Source organism: Pristiophorus japonicus, chromosome 5 (assembly GCF_044704955.1).
Source record: "Pristiophorus japonicus isolate sPriJap1 chromosome 5, sPriJap1.hap1, whole genome shotgun sequence".
In the NCBI taxonomy this organism is placed as follows: domain Eukaryota; kingdom Metazoa; phylum Chordata; class Chondrichthyes; family Pristiophoridae; genus Pristiophorus; species Pristiophorus japonicus.
This window is the reverse complement of record NC_091981.1, coordinates 217829247-217847974: the sequence shown is the minus strand read 5'-3', so window position 1 is coordinate 217847974 and position 18728 is coordinate 217829247. Positions and strand designations below refer to the sequence as shown.

Here is an 18728-nt window from a genome sequence, read left to right as displayed (position 1 = left end):
AAGGAAATCTTTTTGTATGTGAAGTATCATCTGGTGTCTAACGCAGAACTGATAAAACTTATGCAATTAATTGTAGTGACAGGCAGCTGCAGGACTGAGATTTGGAAGAATTCAGTGCTGCAGTTGGGGAAAAAAAAATGCGCTCTTTAGGATATTTGACAAGACAATGACATCTTGTGAGCTCAATCAGCATTTCCCTCTGTTGATGTCAAAACATTAGCAATTTCTCCATCATCCAAATAATGCATACATACTTGTATTTTGATATTGATAAAATATCTGCATTGTTTATTTCAAAGGAGAATATTGACATATAAAGCTGTCACAAAAATAACATAGAATAGAATCATAGAATAGTACAGAATAGAAGGAGGCCATTCGGCCCATCAATTTTGCGCTGGCTCTTTTGAAGAACAATCCAGTTAGTTCCACTCCCTGCTCGTTTCCCATATCCCTCCGTTAATTCCCCATATCCCTGCAATTTTTTTCTCTTTCAAGTATTTATCCAATTCCCTTTTGAAGGATACTATTGAATCTGTATCCACCACACTATCAGGCATTCCAAATCTTAACCACTCATTGCATAAAAATAAAAACATAAGATGTGATGGTCATCCATCAGTGTCATCTAGATTTTATTTCGAACCAGAGTTGAAAAAACAATGTTAACCCACCGTTTCACCTGGTCATCCAACAACAACAATCACTTGCATTTATATAGTGTCTTTAACGTAGTACAACGTCACAAGGCGTTCCACAGGAGTGTTATAAGGCAAAAATATTGACACCGAGCCGCAAGGAAAAATGAGGGCAGACTTGGTCAAGAGGTAGGTTTTAAAGAGAGTCTTAGAGGAGAGAGAGGTTTAGAAAGGGAATTCCAGAGCCATGAACTCATTGAATGGCGGTGCAGGCTAGAAGGGCTGAATGGCCTGCTCCTGCACCTATTTTCTATGTTTCTATGTTTCTATGTTTAGGGCCTAGGCAACAGAAGGCATGGCCACCAATGGTTGAGCGATTATAATCAGGGATGCTCAAGAGGACAGAATTAGAGGAGCACAGAGTTGCATTTATCGAGTGCCTTTCACGACCACTGGACGTCCCAAAGCGCTTTACAATCAATGAAGTAATTTTTGAATTGTAGTCACTGTTGTAATCAAAGAAATCTGGAGCCAATTTATGCACAGCAAGCTCCCACAAGCAGCAATGTGATCATTTTTACTGACCAGATAATTTGTTTTTAGTGATGTTGATTGAGGATCCAGTGTGAATGTGTTCTTTTAATATATTTTATCTATTTAATACATTAATTTGTTATTGGTTATGTTGTTTTTAAATGAATTGCTGACATTTGAGGCTTTTGGCCAGTAATAGATTGTGTCTGCCATGTCTAACTATCTCACTTCTTAAGAGTTTCCTTTTCATTCCTTTGCAGCTTCCTTGTTGAAAGGGCTGAAACATGCTAACATAGTCCTGCTCCATGACATCATTCACACAAAGGAAACCCTGACTCTTGTATTTGAGTATGTGGTAAGTGCTTCCCACCTCTGTTTAAGAGCAGCTGGTCACTGATGGAATAGTTTGGATTAAAATTACAACATAATTGTATTTGTGATTGTTTTTCTCCACAATGTAATCAGTCTTTGTCACGGTCTAAGTGTGTTTTCCTTGCGTCTACGCACATCAGAAGTACAGATCGCATAGTCGGGTTGGCAGGGACTCCCATAGGGGCTGCTAGCTTAGCAAATTTTAAATATTATTGACTGCTGGTAGATGGATGTGTCAGTAAGCACAAACTGTTCTTCCACTGAATTGGTCCTTATAAATGCTTTGCTTTTCAGTTGTACTCTTAAGTAATCAGAAATGATCCTTGCATTTAAAAAAAAATAATTGCACCTATACAATTTTAATTTTGGGACTTGTATGCAAAAAGCATTTGTTTAATTCAGAAAATCTACCTGCAAAAATCACATTACATGGGTTAAAGTATGTAGTATCTTTTTTTTTTAAAAAGAAGTCAAGCTCCATTAAATCTTCCATTGGATATTTTAGTTAAGTTAAAAGTTCAGTTAACAGTTTTGTGCTTTTTGCGCTACCATTTCAGTCATTTTAAGCCGGAAAACATTTCATGCTGCTTTCTTCGGCTTTAGTTAAGTACGAATATATTCTTTCAGGATTTAAAAAAAATTATTTGGCAATGAATCAAATATTGGATTAAGGGATGTTTACTAATGCAGGCATTTCTGTAATTAGTATTTTTAATTGTATATGCAATAGATCATTATCCTCTGGACACAGTTTTCCCCCTTAAGCCACCTGTAAGTGATTGTAAATTGACTTTGTATCTATTTGTGCTGGGTGTAAAATATTATTGGCAGGTATGAAGTTTTTAATTTTGCCCTGAAATGGTTAAGCAAGGAATTAACACTGGGAATAGGATGGACTGCAAGGGGTTAAGTTAGCACTTGTCACTCACTTTGATACCTGTGGGTAAATTTTTATCTTTAGTTTATATTGCAGCGTTTCACTTCTTGGGAAAATATTGGGAAGACCAAAGCCATTGTTTTCGGTCCCCGCCACAAACTCTAGCCACTGACTCCATCCCTCTCCCCAACTTTTGTCTGAGGCGCAATCTTGCTGTCCTCCTTGACCCTAAAATGAGCTTTCGACCAAATATCCAAGACCTCCGTATCATTGCCTGTCTCCTCCCTTGCCTCAGCTCATCTGCTGCTGAAGCCCTCATTCATGCCTTTGTTACCTCTAGACTTGATTATTCCAATGCACTCCTGGCTGGCATCCCACATTCTATCCTATGTAAACTAGAGGTGATCCAAAACTTGGCTGCCCGTGTCCTAACTTGCACCAAATCCCGCTCACCCATCACCCTTGTGCTCGCTGACCTACTTTGGCATCCGATTAAGCAAGGCCTCGATTTCAAAATTCTCTTCCTTACTTTCAAAACCCTCCATGGCCTTGCCCCTCCCTAGCTCCAATCTCTTCCAGCCCCACAACCCCTAAGATTTCTGTACTCCTCTAATTCTGTCCTATTGAGCATCCCTGATTATAATCGCTCAACCATTGGTTGGCCATGCCTTCTGTTGCCTAGGCCCCAAACCTTCATAGAAAATAGGTGCAGGAGTAGGCCATTCGGCGCTTCGAGCCTGCACCACCATTCAATATGGTCATGGCTGATCATGCAACTTCAGTACCCCATTCCTGCTTTCTCTCCATACCCCTTGATCACTTTAGCCGCATGGACCATATAAAATTCCCTTTTGAATATATCTAACGAACTGGCCTCAAAAACTTTCTGTGGTAGATAGTTCACAGGTTCGCAATTCTCTGAGTGACGAAGTTTCTCCTCATCTCGGTCCTAAATGGCTTACCCCTAATCTTTAGACTGTGACCCCTGGTTCTGGACTTTCCCAACATCGGGAACATTCTTTCTGCATCTAACCTGTCCAATCCTGTCAGAATTTTATGTTTCTATGAGATCCCTTCTCATTCATTTAAATTCCAGTGAATATAAGCCTAGTCGATCCAGTCTTTCTTCATATGTCAGTCCTGCCATCCCGGGAATCAGTCTGGTGAACCTTCACTGCACTCCCTCAATAGCAAGAATGTCCTTCCTAAGATTAGGAGACCAAAACTGTGCACAATATTCAAGGTGTGGCCTCACCAAGGTCCTGTACAACTGCAGTAAGACCTCCCTGCTCCTATACTCAAATCATCTCGCTGTGAAGGCCAACATGCCATTTGCCTTCTTCACTGACTGCTGTACCTGCATGCCAGCTTTGAATGACTGATGTACCATGACACCCAGGTCTTGTTGCACCTCCCCTATTCCTAATCGATCACCACTCAGATAATATCCTGCCTTCTTGTTTTGGCCACCAAAGTGGATAACCTCACATTTATCTACATTATACTGCATCTGCCATGCATTTGCCCACTCACCCTGCAGCCTCCTCACAGCTCACACTGCCACCCAGCTTAGTATCATCTGCAAACGTGGAGATATTACATTCAATTCCTTTGTCTAAATAATTAATGTATATTGTAAATAGCTGGGGTCCCAGCATTGAACCTTGCGGTACCCCACTAGTCACTGCCTGCCATTCTGAAAAGAACCCGTTTATCCTGACTCTTTGCTTCTTGTCTGCCAACTAGTTCTCTATCCACGTCAGTACATTACCCCCAATACCGTGTGCTTTAATTTTGCACACTACTCTCTTCTGTGGGACCTTGTCAAAAGCCGTTTGAAAGTCCAAATACACCACATCCACTGGTTCTCCCTTGTCCACTCTACTGGTTACATCCTCAAAAAATTCGAGAAGATTTGTCAAGCATGATTTCCCTTTCATAAATCTATACTGACTTGGACCGATCCTGTCACTGCTTTCCAAATGCGCTGCTATTACATCTTTAATAATTGATTCCAACATTTTCCCCACTACCGATGTCAGGCTAACCGGTCTGTAATTCCCTGTTTTCTCTCTCCCTCCTTTTTTTAAAAAGTGGGGTTACATTAGCTACCCTCCAATCCATAGGAACTGATCCAGAGTCTATAGAATGTTGGAAAATGACCACCAATGCATCCACTATTTCTAGGGCCACTTCCTTAGTACTTTGGGATGCAGACTATCAGGCCCCGGAGATTTATTGGCCTTCAATCCCATCAATTTCCCGAATACAATTTCCTGACTAATAAGGATTTCCTTCAGTTTCTACTTCTCGCTAGACCCTCGGTCGCCTAGTATTTCCGGAAGGTTATTTGTGTCTTCCTTCGTGAAGACAGAACCGAAGTATTTGTTCAATTGGTCTGCCATTTCTTTGTTCCCCATTATAAATTCACCTGATTCTGACAGCAAGGGACCTACGTTTGTCTTCACTAATCTTTTTCTCTTCACATATCTATAGAACTTTTGCAGTCATTTTTTATGTTGCCTGCAAGCTTCCTCTCATACTCTATTTTCCCCCTCCTAATTAAATCCTTTGTCCTTCTCTGCTGAATTCTAAATTTCTCCCAGTCGTCAGGTTTGCTGCTTTTTCTGGGCAATTTATATGCCTCTTCCTTGGTTTTAACACTATCCCTAATTTCCCTTGTTACCCATGATTGAGCCACCTTCCCCGTTTTATTTTTATGCCAGACGTGGATGTACAATGTTGAAGTTCATCCATATGATCTTTAAATGTCTGCCATTGCCTATCCACCGTCAACCCTTTAAGTATCATTTGCCAGTCTATCCTAGCCAATTCACGTCTCATACCATCGAAGTTAGCTTTCTTTAAGTTCAGGACCTTACTCTCTGAATTAACTGTGTCACTCTCCATCTTAAATGAAGAATTCTACCATATTCTGGTCACTCTTTCCCAAGGGGCCTCGCACAACAAGATTGCTAATTAATCCCCTCTCATTACACAACACCCAGTCTAGGATGGCCAGCTCTCTAGTTGGTTCCTCGACATATTGGTCTTGAAAACCATCCCTTATACACTCCAGGAAATCTTCCTCCACCGTATTGTTACCAGTTTGGTTAGCCCAATCTATATGTAGATTAAAGTCACCGATAACTGCTGTACCTTTATTCAGAGAGGGAAGATAGATTATGAAAGTAAACTAGCACAAAATATAAAAACAGATAAGAGTTTCTACAGGTACGTAAAAAGGAAAAGAGTGGGTAAAGTAAATCTTGGTCCCCGAGAGGATGAGACTGGAGAATTAATAATGGAGAACAGGGAAATGGCAGTGACGTTGAACAAATATTTTGTATCAGTCTTCACGCTAGTAGACATTAAAAACCTCCCAATAGTGGATAATCAAGGGGCTATAGGGAGTGGGGAACTTTAACACAATCACTGTCACTAATGAAGTAGTATTCGGTAAAATAATGGGACTAGAGGCGGTCAAGTCCCCTGGACCTGATGGCTTACATCCGAGGGTCTTAAAATAAGTGGCTGCAGAGATAGTGGATGCATTGGTTGCAATCTACTAAAATTGCCTGGATTCTGGGGCGGTCCCAGCGGATTGGAAAACTGCAAATGTAATGCCCCTATTTAAAAAATGAGGCAGACAGAAAGCAGGGCCCCAAGTTTCCACATGATTTGCTCCTGATTTTTCAGAGCAACTGGTGCAGAACGGAGTATCTTAGAAATCGGAATTCTCATCATTTAGTTTGCTCCAGTTCTAGTCAGTTCGAACAGTTTCACTTTGGAACAGAATTATTTTTTCAAAAAGGGGCGTGTCCGGCCACTTACGCCTGTTTTCAAAGTTTCGTCAGTGAAAACTTACTCCAAACTAACTTAGAATGGAGTAAGTGAAGATTTTTGTACGCTCGAAAAAACCTTGTCTGCACTTTAGAAAATCAGGCGTAGGTTACAAATCAGGCGTAGAGAATGGGGGGGGAGGGTTTTAAGGGAAGTTTACAAACATTAAACACTTCAGTTTTACAAATAAAGAGCCATTATCAATAATAAATGATAAATACATCAATAAATCAACCAATAAATCAATCAAAAAAAATTAATAAATAATTTTAAAAAAAAATCAATCAATAAAATATTTTCTACTTACCGACTGCAGCACCGGGAGCCCTCCAATAGCGTGCTGCGATGCCCCCCCCAGTGTGTGTCTGTCAGTGTCTCTATCTGTCTGTCTGTCTCTGTGTCTCTCATTCTCTGTCTGTCAGTGTCTGTGTTTCTGACAGCGAGGGGAGGAGGGGGGTAGAGGGAGAGAGGGGGGGAGCAGGGGAAGGGATGGGGGTTAAGGGGGGGAAAAGAAAGAGATTGGGGGAGGGAAAAGGAGATTGGGTGGGGGGGGGGGGGGGAAAGGAGAAGGTGATAAAAGTGGATTCTTTTCCCTCAATCTGGTTCAGCGAAATTACTGAGTCGAATATCGTTTCTGCCTTAAACAAAGCAAGCTTTTATTTTAAAGCAAGTCTCGATCGAGGACTCTATCAGACAGAAGGAATGCATTCTGATAGATTGCACTCACTTCCTACGGACAAAGTGACGTTACATTGTAAAGGGACGACGGTTATACATTTTCGGTAAAAGATAACAAGATACAATTAGAGTGACATCCTAGTTCAGCCTATCCTCTTTGATCCCTCTTTCGCTTTGTCCACTCATAAGCCGATGTAAGAATGGTCTGATTTTACACACAGGCCCATTATTCTCCTTCTGCTAATGTTTCAGGTTAGCAATGTGAGCTAGTAAGACCTTGAGGTTTTATTGCAAACTGTGGGGTTTTTTTTCAAGCTGTGTTAGTATTGTAACATTTTGCAGTCTCGAGTCTGAGATTTCATGGCTATTCCTCCATGAATTCTTTGTTAGCTTATACTGTCCATATAGAATTCCCACGTTCTCAACTTCTCGACTTTAATGTCTGTATACATTTAATATCCATGTTCAGTATGCATTCTCAAAGGGGGAGGGAGGCTGAATGGGCTGGGCCCGAGACTTCGGGCAGGGCCCGTCCCCAGCACCAGATTTACAGGTAGGTGGTGTCGGGGTGGGGTGGTGGGAGGGAGGTCGGTTTGGTTCGGGTCGGGGGGAGGGAGAGAGAGGAGTGCGGGGGGGGGGGAGCGGGAGTCGGTTCGGTGCCTGGTCCGGAGGCGGGGTGGTGGGGTCGGGTCCAGTCCGGGGGGGGGAAGGGGGCGGAGTGGGAGCCGGGTTGGGTCCGGTCCGGGGGGGGGGAGCAGGAGTCGGGTCGGGGTCCAGTCTGGGGGGTCGTGTCGGGTCCGGGGGGGGGGGAGCGGGTGTCGGGTCCGGTGCGGGGGGGGGGGGGGGGGGGGGGGGAGCGGGAGTCGGATCCTGTGCGGGGGGGGGGGGGGAGCGGGAGTCAGGTCGGGGTCGGTGCCTGGTCGGAGGCGTGGGTGGGAGGGGGTCAGGTCGGGTCCGGGCTGGGGGGGTGGTTGGGTGGGAGCGGGAGTCGGGTCGGGTCCAGTCCGGGGTGTCGTGTCGGTTCCGGGGGGGGGGAAGGAAGAGAAGCGGTTGTCGGATCAGGGGCGGGGGGGGCGGGAGTCGGGTCCGATGCTGGGGGTGGGGGGGGACGGGAGTCAGGTCCGGAGGCAGGAAGCAGGAGCTGGTTGTGGGAGGAGCCTTAATCACGCAGCCCCACACAGTTTTGGGCGCCTGGAGCTACTGCACATGCGCGCCCACTGTAGCGCGCATGTGCAGAGGTCCCGGCACTGTTTTCAGCGCAGGGACCTAGCTCCGCCCCCTACAGCTTGTGTTGCGCCGCGCCGAGGGCCAGAGGACCTGCAGGGAGGTGGAGAATCTGGAGGGTTTTTTTAGGCGCACTTTGTGGCCCAAAAAATGGGCGATCAGGTCGGGACTGCGCCGTTCTAGGCGCGGCTCGAAACTTGGGCCTCAGGAAACTATCGACCAGTTTGCCTAACATCTGTCACCGGGAAAATGCTGGTGTCCATTACTAATGAAGCAGTAGCGGGACATTTTGGAAAAGCGTAATTCAATCAAGCAGAGTCAGCATGGTTTCATGAAAGGGAAATCATGTTTGACAAATTTGCTGGAGTTCCTTGAGGATGTAACGAGCAGAGTGGATCAGGGGGAACCAGTGGATGGTGGTGTATTTGGATTTCCAGAAGGCATTTGATAAAGTGCCACATAAAAGTTTACTGCACAAGATAAAAGTTCACTGGCTTGGGGGTAATATGTTAGCATGGATAGAGGATTGGCTAACTAACAGAAAACAGGGAGTCGGGATAAACGGGTCATTTTCTGGTTGGCAAACAGTGACTAATGGGGTGCTGCAGAGATCGGTGCTGGGGCCTCAACTGTTTACAATCTATATTAATGACTTGGATGATGGGACCGAGCGTAATGTAGCCAAGTTTGCTGCTGATACAAAGATGGGTGGGAAAGCAAATTATGAGGAGGACACAACAAATCTGCAAAGGAATATAGGCAGGCTAAGTGAGTGGACAAAAATTTGGCCAATGGCGTATAACGTGGGAAAATATGAGGTTATCCACTTTGGCAGAAAACATAGAAAAATAAATTATAATTTAAATGGAAAAAAATTGCAAATTGCTGCAGTACAGAGGGACCTGGTGTCCTTGTGCATGAAACACAAAAAGTGAGTATGCAGGTGCACCTGCATAATCAGGAAGACAAATGGAATGTTGGCCTTTATTGCAAGGGGGATAGAGTATAATAGCAGAGAAGTCCTGCTACAACTGTACAAAGAGGGAGTGCAGCGAAGGTTCACCAGACTGATTCCCGGGATGGCAGGACTGCCAGATGAGGAGAGACTGGATCGATTGGGCCTTTATTCACTGGAGTTTAGAAGAATGAGAGGGGATCTCATATAAAATACTGACGGGACTGGACAGGTTAGATGCAGGAAGAATGTTCCCGATGTTGGGGAAGTCCAGAGCCTGGGGACACTGTCTAAGGATAAGGGGTAAACCATTTAGGACCTAGATGAGGAGAAACTTCTTCACTCAGAGTTGTTAACCTGTGGAATTCTCTACTGCAGAGAGTTGTTGATGCCAGTTCATTGGGTATATTCAAGAGGGAGTTAAATATGGCCCTTACGGCTAAAGGGATCAAGGGGTAAAGAGAGACAGCAGGAAAGGGGTACTGAGGTGATGATCGGTCATGATCTTGAATGGTGGTGCAGGCTTGAAGGACCGAATGGCCTAATCCTGCACCTATTTTCTATGTAAGTATTGGTAAGGCCACACCTAGAGTACTGCGTACAGTTTTGGTCTCCATATTTAAGGAAGGATATACTTGCATTGGAGGCTGTTCAGAGAAGGTTCACTAGGTTGATTCCGGAGATGACTTTTGAAGATAGGTTGAGTAGGTTGGGCCTATACTCATTGGAGTTCAAAAGAATGAGAGGTGACCTTATCGAGAAACATAAGATAATGAGGGGGCTCGACAAGGTGGATGTCGAGAGGATATTTCTGCTCATAGGGGAAACTAAAACTAGGGGACATAGTCTCAGAATAAGAGGCCGCCCATTTAAAATTGAGATGAGGAGGAATTTCTTCTCTGGGGTTGTAAATCTGTGGAATGCTCTGCCCCAGGGAGCTCTGGAGGCTGGGCCATTCAATATATTTAAGCCAGAGATAGACAGATTTTTGAGCGATAAGGGAGTAAAGGGTTATGGGGAGCGGGCAGGGAAGTGGAGCTGAGTCCATGATCTTATTGAATGGTGGAGCAGGCTCGAGGGGCCAAATGACCTCCTCCTGCTCCTATTTCTTATGTTATTTTCTTATGACGCTCCTTAAAACATACCTCTGACGAAGCTTTTGGTCACCTGCGCCAGTTGCTACTTATGCGGCTTGGTGTCAAATTTTTAACCAAATAACATTCCTGTGAAACGCCTTGGGACGTTTCACTACGCTAAAGGCGCTTTATAAATACAAGTTTTTCTTGTTGAAAATGTGACTATACACCATGATTTTCTGTCCATTCATAGAATAATAAAGCACAGAAGGCTATTCGGCCCATTGTGGCTGCACTGGCTCTTTCGAAGATTCCCACTTATTCTATTCATTTTACAATACAACTTGCATTTATATGTGCCTTTAACATCATAAAATGTCCCAAGGTGCTTAAAAGATGGAAAAATTGTGAAGGGAAAACTGAATTGCTGATGTGCATCTCCAATCTTTAGAGCTCTGTGCCGAGAACATAGCAAAGGGTTTCTGATCTCACTTAGAAAAAGACAGAAGCCTTCTTTCTTAACAGGAAATCTTTGAAAAGAGCAAGCCATTTTTAAATCCTTTTTTTTTTGTATATTGACTGGTGTAACTGGAGATAAATGTACCAATGAACAATGTCTCTCAAATGCAATGCTGGTTGTTTCTGGAGGCACAAAGTCTTGGCGATGTATTGTACTGTGGTTACAATCGAGACATCGAGTTCCTTTATCCTAATGTATGCTCAGCCCTGGTTCAATGGGTGGTTAGCTCTGGATTTGAACCAATGCTTAAAGTAGAACTGGGATATTCCAGAAAAGCAATGTAGCTGTTGAGCAAAAATGTGTTATACTATAAAGTGGCTTTAACTTAATGACACAACTGTTTTCTGTTCCCCTATTCTTTTAACCACAGATTTCCACATCTGTGTATAATTGCTTGAGCTTCAGGTGACAGCACTGTCCAGGAGTACGTTCCAAAGGCCAGTGGAATAATGTACAAAGCTTTCCGACTGATGTTTCATGTCGACTCTTTGGAGTAATGTAGCTACTGTACTATTTTTCAGAATAAAATGTGATTTTTTTTTTCCCCCCCTTCGGGCAGTGCTCTGTCATATAGTAAATAACAACTGATACATAATTAACATGAAAAAGTGGCTGACCTGTTTCATTTGACGTTTTCAAGACCTGAAAAAATGATTTATTATCCTGTTACCTTTGTTTGTTTTAGTAATGCTGTTTCATTTAAGTTGTTTATTTTGGAGCCCGCAGTGACATCTGATAGAAAAGTTTTACCATCGCATTTACAAATAGATGTTCATGAGTTAGCCAGACATTTTCTTTTCAAATAACAATAATATGCATTTATATAGCACTTTTTAACGTAGTAAAGCATTCCAAGGCGCTTCACAGGACATTTATCAAAGAAAATTTGACACAGAACCACATTAGGACACATGATCAAAAGTTTGGTCAAAGGTAGGTTTTAAGGAGAGGTAAAATAAGAGAGGTAGAGAGGAGGAGAGATTCAGGGAGGGAGTTCCAAAGCTTTGAACCTAGGCAGCTGAAGGCACGGCTGCCACTGGTATAGCGATTAAAATCCGGGATGCCCAAGAGGCTAGAAGTGGAGAAGCATAAAGATCTTGAAAGGTTGTGGGGCTGGAGGAGGTTAGAGATAGGGAGGGGTGAGGCCATGGAGGGATTTGAAGACAAGGAGGAGAGTTTTTAAACTGTGATGTTTCCAGACCAAGAGCCAATGTTGGTCAGTGAGCAGGACTTGGTTTAAGTTAGGAAATGGGCAGCAACGTTTTGGCTGAGATTAAGTTTATGTAGGGTAGAAGATGGGAGGCCAGCCAAGAGAGCATTGGAATAGTCAGAGGTAACATAGAAACATCGAAAATAGGTGCAGTAGTAGGCCATTCGAGCCTGCAGCACCATTCAATAAGATCATGCCTGATCATCCACCTCAGTACCCCTTTCCTGCTTTCTCTCCATACCCCTTGATCCCTTTAGCCATAAGGGCCATATCTAACTCCCTCTTGAATATATCCAGTGAACTGGCATCAACAACTCTCTGTGGTAGAGAATTCCACAGGTTAATAAGTCTCTGAGTGAAGAAATTTCTCCTCATCTCAGTCCTAAATGGCTTACCCCTTATCCTTAGACTGTGTCCCCTGGTTCTGGACTTCCCCAACATCGGGAGCATTCCTCCTGCATCTAACCTGTCCAGTCCCGTCAGAATTTTATGTTTCTATGAGATCCCCTCTCATCCTTCTAACCTCCAGTGAATACAGGCCCAGTCGATCCAGTCTCCTCATATGTCAGTCCTGCCGTCTCGGGAATCAGTCTAGTGAACCTTCGCTGCACTTCCTCAATAGCAAGAATGTCCTTCCTCAGATTAGGAGACCAAAACTGAACACAATATTCCAGGTGAGGCCTCACCAAGGCCCTGTACAACTGCAGTAAGACCTCTCTGCTCCTATACTCAAATCCCCTAGCTATGAAGGCCAACATACCATTTGCCTTCTTCACCGCCTGCTGCACCTGCATGCCAACTTTGAATGACTGATGTACCATGACACCCAGATCTCGGTGCACCTCCCCTTTTCCTAATCTTCCACCATTCAAATAATAATCTGCCTTCGTGTTTTTACCACCAAAGTGGATAACCTCACATTTATCCACATTATACTGCATCTGCCATGCACCTAACATGTCCAAGTCACCTTGCAGCCTCTCCTCACAGCTCACACCGCCACCCAGCTTAGTGTCATCTGCAAACTTGGAGATATTACACACAATTCTTTCATCTAAATCATTAATGTATATTGTAAATAGCTGGGGCCCCAGCACTGAGCCCTGCGGCACCCCACTAGTCACTGCCTGCTATTCTGAAAAGGACCCGTTTATGCCGACTCTCTGCTTCCTGTCTGCCAACCAGTTCTCTATCCACGTCATACATTACCCCCAATACCATGTGCTTTAATTTTTCACACCAATCTCTTGTGTGGGTCCTTGTCAAAAGCCTTTTGAAAGTCCAAACACACCACATCCACTGGCTCTCCCCTGTTCACTCTACTAGTTACATCCTCAAAAAATTGCAGAAGATTTGTCAAGCATGATTTCCCTTTCATAAATCCTGACTTGGACCGATCCTGTCACTGCTTTCCAAATGTGCTGCTATTTCATCTTTAATAATAGATTCCAACATTTTCCCCACTACTAATGTCAGGCTAACCGGTCTATAATTATCTGTTTTCTCTCTACCTCCTTTTTTAAAAAGTGGGGTTACATTAACTACCCTCCAGTCCATAGGAACTGATCCCGAGTCGATAGACATTTGGAAAATGATCACCAATGCATCCACTATTTTGATGGCCACTTCCTTCAGTACTCTGGGATGCAGACTATCAAGCTCTGGGGATTTATCGGCCTTCAATCCCATCAATTTCCCGAACATAATTTCCCGCTTAATAAGGTTTCCTTCAGTTCCTCCTTCTCACTAGACGTTCGGTCCCCGAATATTTCCGGAAGGTTATTTGTGTCTTCCTTCGTGAAGATAGAACCAAAGTATTTGTTCAACTGGTCTGCCATTTCTTTGTTCCCCATTATAAATTCACCTGAATCTGACTGCAAGGGACCTACGTTTGTCTTCACTAATCTTTTTCTCTTCACATATCTATAGAAGCTTTTGCAGTTAGTTTTTATGTTCCCAGCAAGCTTCCTCTCATACTCTATTTTCCCCCTCCTAATTAAACCCTTTGTCCTTCTGCTGAATTCTAAATTTCTCCCAGTCCTCAGGTTTGCTGCTTTTCTGGGCAATTTATATGCCTCCTCCTTGGATTTAACACTATCCTTAATTTCCCTTGTTAGCCACGTTTGAGCCATGTTCCCGGTTTTATTTTTACTCCAGACAAGGATGTACAATTGTTGACGTTCATCCATGTGATCTTTTAATGTTTGCCATTGCCTATCCACCATCAACCCTTGAAGTATCATTTGCCAGTCTATTCTAGCCAATTCATGTCTCATACCATCGAAGTTACCTTTCCTTAAGTTCAGGACCCTAGTCTCTGAATAACAAAGACATTGATGAGGGTTTCAGCAGCAGATGAGCTGAAGCAGGGGTGGAGTCAGGTGATGTTAGAGGTGGAATTTAGGGGTCTTGATGGAGTGGATATATGATCTGAAGCTCATCTCTGGGTCAAGCCAAGGTTGTGAATGTTCTGGTTTCGCCTCAGTCACTTGCTAGGGAGAGGGATGGTGTTGATGGCTAGGGAACGGAGTTTGTGGAGGGGGCTGAAGGCAGTGGCTTCCTAATAATTTACGATACTGGTCCCAACTGGTAATTTTCTGCTTAGCATGCCTGGCTAGTTTTTGTGAAAGTATTTTGTCAAATATTGTGAATAAAGAAACAAAATGATCCCATGTACAGTATTATATTTGTCCTGAATAACAGGCACTTTGCAGCAAGATGTACCTGCCAACATATATTGATTCAAAGTTGGGTAATGGAGTCAGGGTATTCAGGAGCTGGTGCAACATGCAGGCAAGCTGGGAACTGTAGTTTGACATTGAAAGCTTGGCCAGGAAGAAGAAAGATGCTGGATCCTGCGATTAGCACTTGGACGGAGTGGGCTGGGGTGCATTGGGCTTTGAAAGTGGACCGAGCAGTCTGCTGCCTGGTAATACATTGGGGGTGAGAACTCAGATGTACTAACAACTCGCATTTATAAGATTGCCTTGAACATCGGAAAATATCCAAAGATGCTTCGCAGATCTGTAATGAGACAAAGAAGCAGATACTGGGGCAAATGACTCAAAGCTTGTTCAGAGGTAAGTTTTAAGGAGGGTCTTGAAGGAAGAGAGAGTGTGGTGGAGGGACAGTGGTTAGTGAGGGAATTCCATAGCTTGGGGCCTAGATGGCTGAAGGCATAACTGGGGGTGGTGGGCCGAAGGGATTGGGATATGCACAACCATCCAGAGTTGGAGAAATGCAGAATTCCTGCCGGGTTGTAGCGCTGGAGGAGATTCGAGATGGGGAAGAGTGAGGCCATGGAGAGATTTGAGTACAATTATGAGAATTTTAAGATTGAGGTATTGGCCTGAGAGCCAATGTAGGCTTGTGAGCACAGGGATGATGGGAGAGTGGGATTTTGTATGGGTTAGAATGCAGCACCGGAGCTTTCGATGAGCTTCCTGCATGTCAGTGTTGTATAAATGCAAGGTTTTTGGTGTCCTACTTTGCACTTGTACTTATTTGTTGATCTGTCATTGAACTTTTTGGGCCTGAAATCTTGGAAAGGGCTGTGCTTAATGTTGTTGTCTCATTGGTGGATAAATCCTAAATCCGAACACCTGGACCTATTGGTATCAGCAACTTGAGATTCATTCAAATTGATGGGAAAATGGATTTAGACTTTTTCTGCGTTTGCCCCTCCCCCAGTTCGATGGAATGCACCCGAGTGGCCGATGGCAAATATACTTGCACACCTACCCTTGACTACGTGCTCAAGTTCCTTGTAGAACCTGAACCCACAACTTGAACTCCAAAAAGAGTAATACCAACAGAGGCAAACTGACAGAATGTGAAGAGTATCAGTATTCATAGCGATGATATAAAATACAACGCAGTTTAAAATACGTCACCTGTGTAATTTTAGTTTGAAGATCTATACTACTGATGTACTATATTGTTTAATAAGACCCCTCTAACATTGGTGCGCATCCTGCTGGGATGCGCAGGATCTTACGGCTGAGTGATTCTGCTATATGCGATGCAATACTAGTTCCTGCACTGTCCAAAAATTGAAGAGGCAACACTGATTGAACCAGCACAATTGACTGTGCTTGTTCACTGATTGACTCAAGTCTTTAAACCTCCTGCTGAAAGATGTGAAGTTTACTGTAATCATAATGGAGTGTTTTTGACAGGTTGTAAATGTCGTGCTGTCCTGCCTCTAAGCTGGATCAATTGATGTTTGGAAGTTTTTAAATGATTGAATTTCAAATATTTAGTCGTTTAAGTTTGTCATTTTAATAATTTTGAAGAGTTCATTGTTTCTGGATGCTGGCCGTTTCCCTTTGTTTGATTTTATTTGTCTTTTATATACCTGTACCTTGTTGAAATCTTTGTTAAAGTGAGGGATGTCGGAGTACCAGAAAGGGAATGAATTTACATTGTTGTCCGCCAGTGTCAGCTTCCAGTTCAGTCCAAATGCAGAACCTTCTAACCTCATTCACCCAATCTCATTCCCAACCGTGCAACTGAAAATGTGAAAGCTCTCTGGCATTGATCCAAATACAGAACAAAGCCCCTTCTACTCTGCCCTATAATGATATGTACCCCAGTCTCACCCATACAAAACCAATGTAATACTTCCATTTTTTCCACACCTGCTGTCCTTGCAGACGTTTTTGAAAGAAAATGAAAGAACTAAATGCTGATCCTTCCATCCTCATTCCTGTCACAGCAATAAGTGTTGTAGAAGTACTTCCATTAAAACAAGAAAGTGATGTTTGCAGAGATTGCAAATTTAGTACTGAATTCTGGTCAATTTTGTGGTGTTGATTGACATCCACAAACAGGTGAAACGAGGCTGTCAAACTAGTTTTCTCTTGGGACCCTTGTAACTGTCAATGAGGACACATTCATGGGAATGGTTGTCTAATGCAATGTTTGATGCTCGATGGAGGTAATATTGCTGCTGTTTCTACTGGGTATGCATTCTTCTTTAAATATAAATTGGATATTGGGAGTTTGATTATTAGACATTTATTTCCAGGCAGCACATAGTCATTCCAATGCCAAAGAGATGTGATGTGCTGAAGGGGATTCATTTTAAAAGAAACTGGCACTGAAATCTAAATAAAAATGCAGCTCAAAATGGAACTTTTAAAATATTATTTAACTCATTTTTAAAGTTTATTTCTTGGCCATCTGTTTTTACGGTTTCTTTACACCAAGTACCATTTCTTGGTTGAGAGAATCAGGAGAAAACTTGTTCCCAGGCACTTAATTGTGCCATTGTATCAGTGATGAGAAATTGCATTAGGGTGGCCCATAATGACCCTCTCTCCCTTTCCTCGTACTTTGCTTTTCATTTCTTCTTCCCGCAGTCAGCATTGGAAAATTGTGGGTGAGAGACAATATGCTACTATTAGAAACGAGATTTAGCTGTTATTTTCCATGCCAGTGCATGGTATGTGGGCAGACTGGATAACACAAATTGCGCCCTGCAGAGCTTTATGCTCCATTGAATGCTTCCATTCCAGCTTTTATTGTGGTCTGAACTTCAGCCAGACAAGTTTTTTTTTGTGTGTCTGTGACAATGTACAAGTGAAAGAAAGCAGAGCTTTGAGCTAAATTTTTGAAACCGACTAACAATTTGCAATGTGTGTGTGTCTATCATTGATTTTGAAATGCTCGTGTAGCTTTCTGTTATTGTGTGTGTAGGGTGATTTATGTTGAGTTTTAATCACCTTTCATGAAATTAGTCTTTTTCAGTTTCGGTTCTGCATTGACTTCCTATTATATAAAATATTTTAACTTTATTTTTGTGACGATAAATAAAACTTGAGCGCAAGAGCTGCCTTATGATTGAATAGGCTGCTGACGCCGACTGTCTAATCTCAACGAGAAATGGCCACTTTAGCGAAGTAGCTCGTGACTATGAAATTTTACCCAAGCACGAGTTAGCCCCTTCAGGAGAAAATCAGACAGGGAAAATGCAAAATGAAAGATTTTAGTCAAGTTAATATTTTAATCAGCTTTCATAGAAGCTCTATATCCAGCAACTAGCTAGTTAAATTGTATGAACATTTTTGGTATAATTATACAAATATGCCTGAAAATAACCTGAAATATTTTGGGGATACCAGTCACATTTTGTAGTAACAAGCCTGTTGAGGGGAACTTTTTGAAACAATCTGTTTAGTAAGGGAAGAAAGAAAAGTATAACAGTGACCAGAACTGATGGGGCGTGAATGATCTATGCACTTCAACGGATGAAAAGCTAAAGCAGAAAAAAAGCTGCAACAGTCTCTATTTTCATTGAGACATTGCAAGCTGGCGGCGGCATGATGTCATTGCCAGAAGCCAAATCGCACTTTTTGGTTTTATTGGAAGTGCTTTCACATTACTGGTTCCTATGATGGGAATGAGGTTGGAAGGTTCTGTAGCCCATTCATAAGCTTCAGGCTGCTTATCCATTTGAGACTTATAAATGGCAGCTGAAGCTAGTTAAACAGAATTATGCGGCAACTAGATTTTAAGTAGATTTATCGGAAAATGGGTGGGTACTGATTTAGATATGACCCATAATTTCTTCGTGGAATAGTGACTCTGATGTTGTTATAATGGCATAAGTAAATACATTAAGGGTTACTTAAAACAAAGTATTTCCTGTAAAGAGGATACCAAAGTGGGGCAGTAAAATAACCTGGAGGTCTTTCTCATGAGTGAAAGAACAGTTGGAACACATTGCAATCCAGTGTATTCTAATGTACATGGGGTGCCAATTCCGTGGGAATTATTTTTAGATTATTTTCTTTTCTG

At 42.8% G+C, this 18728-nt stretch overlaps 1 protein-coding gene across 2 annotated transcripts in view; it reads left to right on the top strand.

Moving 5' to 3' along the window:
* The window catches only part of cdk14 (cyclin dependent kinase 14), an 860906-nt gene that overhangs the window by 353646 nt on the left and 488532 nt on the right, over positions 1-18728 (top strand). For both annotated transcript variants that reach the window (XM_070881317.1, XM_070881319.1), the window contains one exon: positions 1433-1527. In XM_070881317.1, the coding sequence (XP_070737418.1) occupies positions 1433-1527 (95 nt within the window). The remainder of the gene's footprint in view (positions 1-1432; positions 1528-18728) is intronic.